Here is an 11667-nt window from a genome sequence, read left to right as displayed (position 1 = left end):
CTACAGAGTAACATTAACAAACGAGACTAGTTAATACTTTGCCATAAGAAGGCTAGCTACCACTATATCAACAGAATGAAGATCACAGACAAGCTCAACCAGGCTCATGTTGGCACATCCAACCCACCACCAGCAACCTTTTCATTCGAGTTCTTTGTCCCCAAGACTGCACAAGGTGTGCAGAACTTGTACGATAGAATGGATAGAATGTATGACTTGAACCCCATTTTCATTGACATCACCTGGAATGCTGGTGGTCGCTCATCCACGTTGACCAACGAAATGGTGTATACTGCACAGAGCACTTTGGGTTTGGAAACGTGCATGCACTTGACGTGTACAAACATGAAGGTTGAATTGATTGATGAAGCTTTAGACAAGGCTTATAAGTCAGGATGTCAAAATATTTTAGCATTAAGAGGCGATCCACCTTTGGATGGAAGTGAATCTACGGGTGATTTCAAGTATGCCAAGGATTTGGTTAGATATATTCGTAAAAAGTATGGCAACCATTTTAATATCGGTGTTGCTGCTTATCCTGAGGGGCAACCAGAAGAAGAAGATGAAACGAAAACATTGCACTATTTAAAAGAAAAATGCGACGAAGGAGCTGATTTCATCATTACGCAAATGTTTTATGACGTGGATAACTTTATCAACTGGTGTGGCAAATTGAGAGCCATTGGTGTCGAAGTCCCTATTATTCCTGGAATCATGCCAATTTCCACCTACGCTGCATTCATAAGGAGAGCCAACTGGTCACAAATCAAGATTCCGCAACATTTCCTTGACGAATTGGATCCAATCAAAGATGATGATTATTTAGTCAGAGAGAAAGGAACTGAGTTGGTTAGTGAAATGTGTACCAAACTTATTGGATCAGGTTATGTCAATCATTTACATTTCTATACAATGAATTTAGAGAAATCTACAGTTATGGCTTTAGAGAAACTCAACTTGATTGAAGCTATCAAGTCGCATGAAGTTGTTGGAGGCACCGAATTGCCCTGGAGAAAATCTTTGCACCCAGAAAGGTCCAAGGAATCGATTCGTCCTATTTTCTGGCAAAATAGAAAATATTCCTACATTTCGCGAACGGCAACATGGGATGAGTTTCCCAATGGTAGATGGGGTGATTCTCGTTCGCCAGCATTTGGTGACATTGATCTTTGCGCTTCGGAATTATTGAGACAATCACCCAAACGAGCATTGGAATTATGGGGCGTGCCTCAAGATTTAAAGCAAATGAGTGACTTGGTTGTCTCGTACTTGTCAGGGGACTTGAAATCATTGCCATGGTCAGATGGTGCCGTTGGTGAAGATACCAAGGTCATTGTTGACGATTTGATCAAATTGAACCAGCGTGGATTATTAACCATGAATTCACAACCAGCTTTGAATTCAGTCAAGTCATCGGAAAAAGTATTTGGTTGGGGACCCAAGAATGGATACGTTTACCAAAAACAGTACTTGGAGTTTATTTGTCATCGAGACATTGTTGATAAATTGTTGACTCGTATTCAAGAATTCAACAGGGCCCAAGGTGATTCATCAAGTTCAATAGTTTCTTTCTATGCCGTTGACTTGTCAGGGAATTTACAAACAAATTGTAAACCTGATGATATAAATGCCGTCACCTGGGGTGTTTTCCCAGGAGAAGAAATTTTGCAGCCAACAATTGTCGAACAAACGTCATTCTTGGCTTGGAAAGATGAAGTGTATCGATTGTTTGATGAATGGAATAAAGTCCTTTCGTCAAACTTGGTTGATATTGATGATGAATTGAAATTGAAAAACTTTGCGCAGTTGATGAATGGCATAGGACACGATTTCGTCTTGTGTAATTTGGTCAATAATGATTTCATCGACTCAAATTCAACCTTGTTTAACTTGATTTATGATTTGGATTTACCCGAGTTGTCATAGAGGCGAGATAAGCCCACTGCGGTAGATGAATAATCAATCAATTTTGGTATGGATTTGCAATTCTCATCACTCACCACTTATGCATCGCTTTAACACACACAACTTTTTTTTTAACAACACTGACAGTGGAGACGAGTAAACAAAGTATGATTCTTCAACAAGGTCAATTTTGGGTACTTTTTCAGAGAAAAGCAAACTTTCAACAGCAGTTTTCTTTTTTTTTTTTCCACTTTAGTCACTTACCTCACATACACAAACTCCCCCATATTTAACGAACAACTTAATGAATTTTCAACGGATTTATAATTATACGCAACAAACACCCAAAACTTATATGTTTATTTCAACATTGCATAAAACTCAACTTTATTATTACTATTTTTTTTCATTTCAACAATTGTTTACACTGTGCCAGGCTGGTTTTATTGTTACTCCTTATATTTTTTTATTTATTTTATCAGCTCACGATAAACTTCCTCAGTGGTTTTTCCCGACTGCCATGATTGTTAGCTGTCTATGTCTAACTCGGGTGGCTGAAGATACCGCAAGTGGGAATTATCTGCGACTTGCTTCATCCTCACTCTATTTTGGTTCCATTTTTTTTTATTTTTTATAGATCATTGTTAAAAGTAAGTAAATCTTCAACGATTTTAGAATATATCATTTACCTATTTTGCAAATTTCACTTCTGCGAGAAAGATAATGCTACGCAGTGGTAAGTCTCTAGATTGGTCATGAGAGATGAACTCAAGCCCGGCTTTTCTGAAGATGCTAGTATTGTCGTGATCTTCTTTTTTCGCAGTCAAAATATGCAAAGGTCGTGCACATCATCTCAATAAATGTGAACCAATGAAAAAAATGAAAATGTTAAGCGTCAAAACAGAGCCAGAAAGAAGAAGCACACACATACAGTTCGACTCTCCAACCACTAGGTCAACGAAACCGAAACACTATCTGTGTATATACATAACAACCAACAACTGAAAAATGCAACCATATTCACGATTTGGAGGAACGAGGAGATGTTTTTACGAATTCCAATTATTAGTTGATTGTCATACATCAGCCGACACCAAGTCGAAAAAACAATGTTTACCCAAATTCGAAGATTATAATGAATGTTTACATGGGTTGAAGGAAAGGGAGAAAGTTAGAACTTTGCTCAATCAACTTGATGAGAATGAAAAGAGTGGCAAGGGAGTCACTGCTAATGAGTTGTACAAGAAGGAAAATCAAGTTTATGAAAACTTAAACTTGATAAAGAAGGAGTGATCAGGGGGTGATCTGTTGTTCAAGAGAGGCGGAGCTTGAATAAGGTGGCGTATTTAATGATTTTCCTTGTATAGATTTGAGGCGTTCTAATAAAAGAATAAAAGGACCACAATCTTTGGCTAATGTTTGCCCTACCACAATAATGACGATGTCTATTTTTCAAATCTTTAATCTGATCAGTTGAAGTTCTTGTTCTCTGATTAGGTTCATATAGGATGTAGTTTTCATAAAGGACCCAAGCCGTAGCAAATCCCACCTCTATTGTTTGTACTGGCTTGTTACGTTTGAGTTTCAAATACTGTCACTGTTACTAGACGATGACCTTCAATTGACTGTTCGGTACTAGCTTCAAACATTTGCTTAAATAGCCTTACTGTTCTCTTCTATGTTCCCTATCATTTGGCTGCGAACCATTAAAGCTGTTCTTCGAAAAGAGTTATCGCGCGAAATATCGCATCTCGAATAGGTTATCAAATTCCAAACACGAAACACAGCACCATATTCACCCAAAACAAAATGGAGACTAAGCATCAGCTTATATTTGAGGACACTACAACCAAACTCTCACGGCCAAAACAGACTATTCAAGATTTAGATGAACTCTATCTTAACCAACAGACAAAGAGAAAGGAATTCGAACAACAGTTGAACAAGAATAGACTAAACTATGGCCAATGGCTACGGTACGCAAGATGGGAGCTTGACCACAATCATGATTTTGCAAGAGCCAGATCAATCATGGAAAGGGCGCTTGATGTGGATATCGAACATATACCATTCTGGACTCAATATATACAATTTGAGTTGATCCATAAAAACGTCAACCATGCTCGTAACTTGTTGGAAAGAGCCACTTCAGCATTGCCAAAGGTGAATAAACTATGGTTCTTGTATGTGCAAACGGAGGAAATGTTGAAGAATTATCAAATGGTGAGACAGATTTTCGAGAAATGGCTCACTTGGCACCCTGATGAAAGTGCATGGGATGCGTATATTTATTTTGAAACGAGATACGACGAGGTTGACAATGTAAGGGATATTTACCAACGCTATATACAGGAGTATTCTCAGGGTGAAGTGTGGCTAAAATGGATAAACTATGAGTTACAAAATAATGAAAAGGATATAGAGCATGTGAGGGCAGTATTTGAATCGGCTGTGGATTCGATATTGGAGAGAAATGATGAGAAATTTCCCGAGATAGTAGCACAATGGCTAAGTTGGGAGGTGAAATGCATGGAATATGATCGAGTGAAGATGATCAGGAAACTATTACTCGATGAAACACGATTCAGCCTCACAACAAAAATACAAAGTGCGTTGTATGATGCAATAAGTGAAATCGAGAGACAGGTTGGTGACAAGAATTCAATAGAAGAAAGTATAACTTTGCAAAGAAAGGCGAGGTATAAGCAGGACATTGAAGATGACAGTACAAATTATGACTCATGGTGGTCCTATATAGACATTGTGGAACAAAATCGTGAGAGAGATGCTGTACGGCAAGTGTTTAAAGATGCTTGTCGGAGTATACCACAGGATACATATAAAAGCAACAAGTGGCGAAAATTCGTCATGCTATGGATCAGGTATGCATTCTGGGAAGAATTTGACAATAACGATACAGAGGCTGCTAAGGTAGTATGGAATGAATGCTTGAGTGTTATTCCACATAAACAGTTTACGCTGGGCAAAGTATGGATAGGATTGGCTGAATTTGAGCTCAGAAATGACGTAGATGATGGATTGACAAAATTTCGTAAAGTGATGGGGAGAGCATTGGGTCAAATGAACAAGATTGGACCCAAGAAGAATATTTTAAACTATTACATTGCCACTGAAAAGAAGCTTGCTGAATGGGATAGAGTTCGTCAGATTTATCAAAAGTGGCTCGAGTGTGCCTTGATGTTTGAGCAATCCTGCAACGTCATTGTGAAGGAGTATTTGGAGTTTGAATCGCTGCTTGGAGAAACTGGCCGATGTGAATTTATATTCAAGATTGTAAACGAATTGATGAAAAATGAAGATGTATCTGGGGCTTGCTTTGACCAAAGGGAGATTTTCGATATGGCTGTTGCTTTTTACACTGATGAAATGAAATACGACGAGATTAGAAAGTTGTACCGTGATTTGGTGACTACAAACCCATCGGCCGACAATTGGGTATCATTTGCATTGTTTGAGTCGACAATTCCCACAGTTGACCAATTGGAAACCTTTTTGCAGTCGAATAAAGACACATTTGAGGTAGAGGTCGGCGATGAACAGATTGGAAAAACAAGAGATGTATTCAAAGAGGCCGAGTCGTATTTCAAAAAGTCCAATGATACTGATGGCAGAAAATTCATCTTAGAAGCTTGGAAGTTGTATGAACTAACAAATGGAGATGAGGAGAGTGTTGAAGTCGTTAATGGAAAACAACCGAAACGAGTGAAAAAGAGACGTACTGTGGATGGAATTGAAGAAGAGTATTTCGAGTGGGAATTTCCGGTTGACCCCACCGATCAGGAACCTCCTACACAGACAGCCCCATCAATTAATAAGTTTTTGGCAAACGCTAGAAAATGGGCCGAAAGCAATCACTGAGACACACTTTATGACATATCAAATCTGGATTAATATATACACATACACACGTAAATTTATCCTTTCGCCTCCAGCTTAAGCACCTCCTCTTAACGTCAAAACCAAATGCAAGGAAGCACCAGCCTGGATTCCAGATTCTTGAACGGTTTTGTCATCATCTAATTGTGACCCATTGAAGATTAATCGTTGCTGTGCTGGAGAAATACCTTCTTTCTCTTCCATCATCTCCTTGATTCTTATTATTTTATCTTGAGGTTCAATGTCAACAGGGATATCCCTGCCTGTCAATGTCTTCACTTTCACTTGCATTCTGTGTTGTGTACTGTGCTGTGATAGGTAGTTGGTGGATGAGAAAACTGTGTGACTTTGAATCGGATTTGATGTCAGTCTATTTCTACCCTTTTATTTTTTTTGTTTAGGCGACCATTACAAAGAGCCATAAAAACTTACATTCCTTGGATGTTGTCCACACCAATCACTAAAAATTTAGATTATGACAAGGTATACGAGCCGTCAGAGGATTCATTCTACTTGCTAGATTGTTTTGAGGAGGAAAAAGAGTATCTTGAAGCCAAGTTCAAGGACAGAGTGCCAGTTATCACAGAGATTGGAACGGGGTCAGGTATAGTAACCACATTTATACTACAAAACATAGTGCACGACGGTATTTACATATCGACGGATGTGAATCCCAATGCATGCAAGAGCGTTCTAGAAACGGTGCAATATAATTGTCCAACGGCAGCCCATCTAGTTGATTCGACTCAGATGGACTTGACGTCTGCTATTCGGCAACATACAATTGACTTGTTGGTATTCAATCCTCCCTATGTACCTGCTTCTGAAGTGCCAGAGATTCCAGCTTCCGATGAAGATGCTACGTGGCTAGACTTGGCATTGTTGGGAGGCGAAGATGGAATGATCGTTACGTGGAAAGTTTTGAATAATCTAGAGCACATACTAAGCTCTGATGGGGTCGCCTACATTCTATTTTGCGCTAGAAATAAACCCGATTCTGTGGCTGATTTGATGAGACAGAGGGGATGGAATGTTGATGTGATAATCAATAAGAAAGCTGGTTGGGAAGTGTTAAGTATATTGCGGTTTGTTAGACTGTGATTTTTTTGGCAGTAGAAGTAAGTCACACAGTATTTCTACTAGGAAGAGCGTGCTTAAAGAGCGGTCTTGGGGTTTGCCAAGTTGCATTTATAGAAGGACCTATTTTACTGTGTATATATAATAAATAGTTCAGAGTCATACTGTATTTGAGTTTGGAGTAAACAAGTTCCAAACAGTCTCTTATACTCTAAATTTCGACCTGTTAATTACAAAGAAGTCAACAAGATCTCATTGGGCTTTTAGATTCCTAATGCTTGATCATTATCCCCACTGTCGCAAATATCAAACTTTTGTGTGTGTGTCTCTTCACGCAAAGAAAAAAACCGGCATCGAAAGCTTCACCTCCTCTCACGACTACTCTTGGATAATTAAGCATACCTATGTCCAGTCGAGGCAGATCAGAATTGAGTCAAGAACAAAGGGAAACCAGATGGTCTGGTAAGCCGGCAAGAACGAAGGAATTCAGTCAGGTCAAATTAGAAACTGTTGTCACTGGCCATCTAACTCAAGAACAACTAGATGCTTACCAACAAGTGTTTCGAATCGAAGAAATCTCCGACATTTTAAGAAAATCACAGCAGCAACACAGACTGTTACTTGAATTCTTACCTTCGTCGCATGTGAAACAAGGATCCAACTATAAAAGAGACCCATCGCCACCACCAAAATACGATAAACAAGGTAATAGAATCAACACTAGAGAACAACGTATACGAGAGGAGTTGGAAAAGGAAAGACATGAGCTAGTGGAATTAGCTGCCTCAAACATCAAAAACTACATTGCTCCTTCTGATTACAGGAAGCCGGCAAAGACCTTTGAAAAACTATACATACCGGTCAAGGACTATCCTGATATCAATTTCGTTGGTTTCTTAATAGGACCAAGAGGGAGGACATTGAAACGTTTGCAAGATGAAAGTGGAGCACGGCTACAGATACGTGGTAAAGGTTCTGTTAAGGAAGGTAAATCGACACAAATGGCAATAGAGGATAATTCGTCAACCGGTGCAGACTCGGTTGAAGACGACTTGCATGTTTTGATTACATCCGACTCACAACAAAAGATTGCTAAAGCTGTAAAGCTAGCTAATGAAGTGATTGAAAAGTTGGTCTTCTCCCCCGTGGGCCAAAATGAGTTGAAGAGGGAACAATTGAAAGAATTGGCTGTTTTGAATGGTACTTTACGAGAAACGAAACCATTTGATCCAGAAGCCTATCAGAGGAGACAGCAACGATCATTCGATATTACAAAAATTGTCTGTAAAATATGTGGTAAAGTTGGTCACTATGCAAGAGATTGTAATCAAAAAACACCCAGTGCAGGAGATCATCCAAGACAGGGTATTGACTCTTATACTCCCAGCTCAAATTTAAATCAAGATATATCGGAACAGGCGTGGAAGAAGCACAAACCGGAGTTACCCTTACCCCCGTGGCAAGCATCCAGCTCTCATGGTGGGAATCCACCTGTACCTGTGCCACCACCATCAATTACACACCCTGGCCATCTTCCTCCACCTCCTTCAGTCCCTACTCCTGGCCATCTTCCTCCACCTCCAGCACTATCACAACCAGGATCAACTTTGCCGCCTATCCCCAACCAACCGACCGCTTCAAGTAGCAAGCCACCTCCACCATCAGCACAGAAGCCCGTGCCTCCACCACCTGCACCACCTACGAGTAAAAAACCACCGCCGCCACCTGCACCACCATCATCTCGACCACCACCGCCTCCTTCAAAATAAATTGCATTCCATGGCTTTGGTATGAGTAGTCACACCGTTTATAATCAAATAGTTACTAATTCTACCGTATATTACATCTATACATATGCCAACATTTCTCTTATACAATCCTTGACTTGGTAATACAATGGTCCTGCATTTCCATCAATGACAATGTCACCACTGTCATCACTTTCTAAGGAGCCGTAGGCTATTTTACGTATTGCCAAGGTATCATTAACTACCAAAGTCCCTTCTCCTTTAAATTCAACGTTTAGATTAAGGGACGCCAACTTCTTCTTCAAATCAGGTAATCGGATATTACCTATAGCCAATTTAGGTGCATTCGATATCATCATTAGCAATTTAGGATCATTGGTCTTTGCAAGTATGTTGTTCTCGGTATGCTTGCTCAACGCTTCACTCGATTCAACTGGCTTTAACGAAAATTGGGTATTTGAGTTGATGTAGTCCTGCAATGTCTTTGGCTTCTTTTGTAAAGGTTCTTCTGGAAGTCCTTGTTCATTCGTCAACTCCAATTCACCGTACAATTTTGCCACTTTATAATTATCGCCCACTGATTGCCATTTCAAGGTGGAAACGACTTCATCGTCCAAGTTTATTTCAAAGTTCCTTAACCCAATGACACCATTTTCAGCGTCTACACCAATCTTGACTGCTTCATTATCTTTAGCAACGAGAACGTTAAGCTTGCCGCTAGAAAACTGTGACATAGAACTAGATAACCCATCACGGATGGCAGCCAATGATAAATATCTTGATGAGTTTAACATTTGTTTCTTTGTATGCTCCATTTCTTGTTCATTCTGTTGCTGTTCAAAAAACTTTTCAACTTGTTCAAGTCCTGATTGGTCACTTACTCTCTCATCCGGTAAGAGTATCAAATTGTATGGTTTAACCGCCTGAACAATAATACCCAACGATCGCAAATCTACCAAACCCGACAAGTCAACAAAAGCTAAACCACACCTAACTCTCAACTGGGTGCTTGCTGATGATCTTTGTCTCAACTGAACCCTTTTCATTGGCCTCGATAATGTGTCTAGATATTTTTGCAACAACTGCTGGTTAACTTGTTCCTGTGGGGTTAATTTGCTCGCCTGTTGGTTCTTTTTTTTGTCTGTCTTATCATTCTTGTTCCATTTTTGTTTCTTTTCGTCAAATTTCTTTTTACCCTCCATTATAATCTTGTTGTGGGATACCTGGTCAGTTCTTTCAAAGTCCTTTGCATCAATAATTTGACCATAATCGTCAAATTTGGCTTTTGGTGGGAAGTAAGGAAACATGGCTTGACGAGGTTTTAATTTATGGTTTATTTTGATATCAATTGGCAAATGGCTCTCCATACTGTGCTTCACATTGTCCATAACAAAAGCTTCATGCTGGATTAATTCGTCAACTTCTTTTGTCGAAGGAACACGAGTCTTTTCCTTTTGTGCTTCTCCATCAAATATTTCCCCCACTTTCTTGTCATCCTCTATTTCGTCCTCATCATCATCTGATGAATCCTCAACATCAATCACATCGGTACTGAGCAAGTTTTGCCTCTTTTGGTCCCGTACCTTTGCCATTAGCTTTTCTTTTCTTTTTTGGGTAATCTTATTCATAAATACAATTGACTCAGGTCCATCAACTTCCTCTTCTTGCGACCAGCTGTCCAAATTTACAATCTTTTCCAATGGTACTGGAGTTCCATCAACAACTTTTCCAGTCCTTTCTTTAGACAACTTGACCCATTCTTGATACAAATCTCTACTTAAACCCAGGCCTTGTTCTACATTTGCTAATGATGGTTTTTCGGTTAATATAACAGTCGTTCTCTCATCATTACATAGGTACAGAAACACTTTACTTGAAAGGTCACCGTTTTTCAAATCCAAACCGGCACAAAAGATTATTTTAGCTCCAGGAATCTGCATCAACTCTGACGGGTCCAATAGCAAATCAACTTTACTTGGATTGAAAGGTAGTAGACTATTGTTCCCACTATCAGAATTCCAAGTTTTGTTAAAGCCCAGAGACATCCAATCCATCAAACTTGAGGCGTAGCTTAAAATTTTGGTTCCGGAATACGATAGAAAGTAAACTGGTATTGGCGCACCTTTCAAGTGTTCATCAACCAAATTGAAAACCTCCAAGAATCGGCCTGAGATGGACGTTGGTATTACAGCTGAGCCACCATTAGCCAAGGTGGCGTCCACCAATTGCAAGAACTTCTCACAACGCTTTTTATGTGACATTGGAGACCCCAAATCGGTAGCCGTGATAAAAACTGTTGGACGAAGTAATGCCAAATGGGGATTACCCAGCGTTGAGTTGATGAAGCTTGCACTATTCAAAAAGGCGTCCTTGGAGTGGTTCCAGCTGGGGGCATAAATGACACGATCAATTTTCTTCACCAACAACCAAAATGTCCCACCTAAGGAATGTCCTGAATTGTACGGCGTCATGGTTATCTTTCTGTCACAGATTGTTACATTTTGTTGGTACTTGACAATGATAAACTTGTCAAACCAATTATCAATATCATCCAACTCAACAAGGTTTGACAATAAAGGGCCAAGAACACCCTGGGATCTGTAATACTCCACAGTGGAGATTCTGCCCAATTGATTAACTGGTAACGTCGAGTAAACTGGTATATTGGACATTATACTTGGATATGTTATACATAGCAAAATGTACCCACTGATGAACTCATTTGTCGAATGCGAGATGATGATTGCATCCGTTTGTTGTAGATGGTGCTCCATAAATTGTACTGCATTAGGATCTATTCCGTTCCATGATGGATCCGCTAGTATTCGCATTTCATTGTCAAACGTCAAAAGCGACGCTTTAAAAGAGTGATCACCTTTCCCTGGGGTTAATAGAGAAAATGTGAACATTGGAGTTTATTCTGTTATTAAACAACAAATAGTGTAACTTTTGGGAAAACAGAATTTTCAGAAAAATAGAAAACAATCATCCGCCAGTGTCGAAAAAATTCTACAATGTCGCAAATCAAAAACATGAAAAG

The 11667-nt window shown here is 39.5% G+C and overlaps 7 protein-coding genes across 7 annotated transcripts; 5 read left to right on the top strand and 2 right to left on the bottom strand. All coding sequences in view use genetic code 12, as the record gives it.

The window, feature by feature from the left end:
• Positions 1 to 75: 75 nt before the first annotated feature.
• Positions 76 to 1926, top strand: MET13 (methylenetetrahydrofolate reductase (NAD(P)H); the record flags this gene model as incomplete). Its single annotated transcript, XM_051817951.1, has 1 exon — positions 76 to 1926. One exon carries the CDS (start codon positions 76 to 78, stop codon positions 1924 to 1926), a length of 1851 nt encoding a protein of 616 aa, XP_051673846.1.
• Positions 1927 to 2913: 987 nt separating this feature from the next.
• CANMA_000582 (uncharacterized protein) lies at positions 2914 to 3198 on the top strand (the record flags this gene model as incomplete). The annotated part of the gene is made up of 1 exon (XM_051817950.1): positions 2914 to 3198. One exon carries the CDS (start codon positions 2914 to 2916, stop codon positions 3196 to 3198), a length of 285 nt encoding a protein of 94 aa, XP_051673845.1.
• A 516-nt stretch (positions 3199 to 3714) lies between these two features.
• CANMA_000581 (uncharacterized protein) lies at positions 3715 to 5784 on the top strand (the record flags this gene model as incomplete). The annotated part of the gene is made up of 1 exon (XM_051817949.1): positions 3715 to 5784. The coding sequence occupies one exon, from the start codon at positions 3715 to 3717 to the stop codon at positions 5782 to 5784; it is 2070 nt and encodes a 689-aa protein (XP_051673844.1).
• Positions 5785 to 5859: 75 nt separating this feature from the next.
• RUB1 (NEDD8 family protein) lies at positions 5860 to 6093 on the bottom strand (the record flags this gene model as incomplete). The annotated part of the gene is made up of 1 exon (XM_051817948.1): positions 5860 to 6093. The coding sequence occupies one exon, from the start codon at positions 6091 to 6093 to the stop codon at positions 5860 to 5862; it is 234 nt and encodes a 77-aa protein (XP_051673843.1).
• Positions 6094 to 6243: 150 nt separating this feature from the next.
• CANMA_000579 (S-adenosylmethionine-dependent methyltransferase) lies at positions 6244 to 6903 on the top strand (the record flags this gene model as incomplete). The annotated part of the gene is made up of 1 exon (XM_051817946.1): positions 6244 to 6903. One exon carries the CDS (start codon positions 6244 to 6246, stop codon positions 6901 to 6903), a length of 660 nt encoding a protein of 219 aa, XP_051673842.1.
• Positions 6904 to 7283: 380 nt separating this feature from the next.
• CANMA_000578 (mRNA splicing protein) lies at positions 7284 to 8648 on the top strand (the record flags this gene model as incomplete). The annotated part of the gene is made up of 1 exon (XM_051817945.1): positions 7284 to 8648. The coding sequence occupies one exon, from the start codon at positions 7284 to 7286 to the stop codon at positions 8646 to 8648; it is 1365 nt and encodes a 454-aa protein (XP_051673841.1).
• A 77-nt stretch (positions 8649 to 8725) lies between these two features.
• On the bottom strand, positions 8726 to 11536 carry CANMA_000577 (cleavage polyadenylation factor subunit; the record flags this gene model as incomplete). Its single annotated transcript, XM_051817944.1, has 1 exon — positions 8726 to 11536. The coding sequence occupies one exon, from the start codon at positions 11534 to 11536 to the stop codon at positions 8726 to 8728; it is 2811 nt and encodes a 936-aa protein (XP_051673840.1).
• Positions 11537 to 11667: the final 131 nt, after the last annotated feature.

This window comes from Candida margitis (assembly GCF_024628925.1).
Source record: "Candida margitis strain CBS 14175 chromosome Unknown scaffold27, whole genome shotgun sequence".
Lineage (NCBI taxonomy): Eukaryota > Fungi > Ascomycota > Pichiomycetes > Serinales > Debaryomycetaceae > Lodderomyces > Lodderomyces margitis.
The sequence above is the reverse complement of the archived record's forward strand: the minus strand, read 5'-3'. Positions and strand labels throughout refer to the sequence as shown.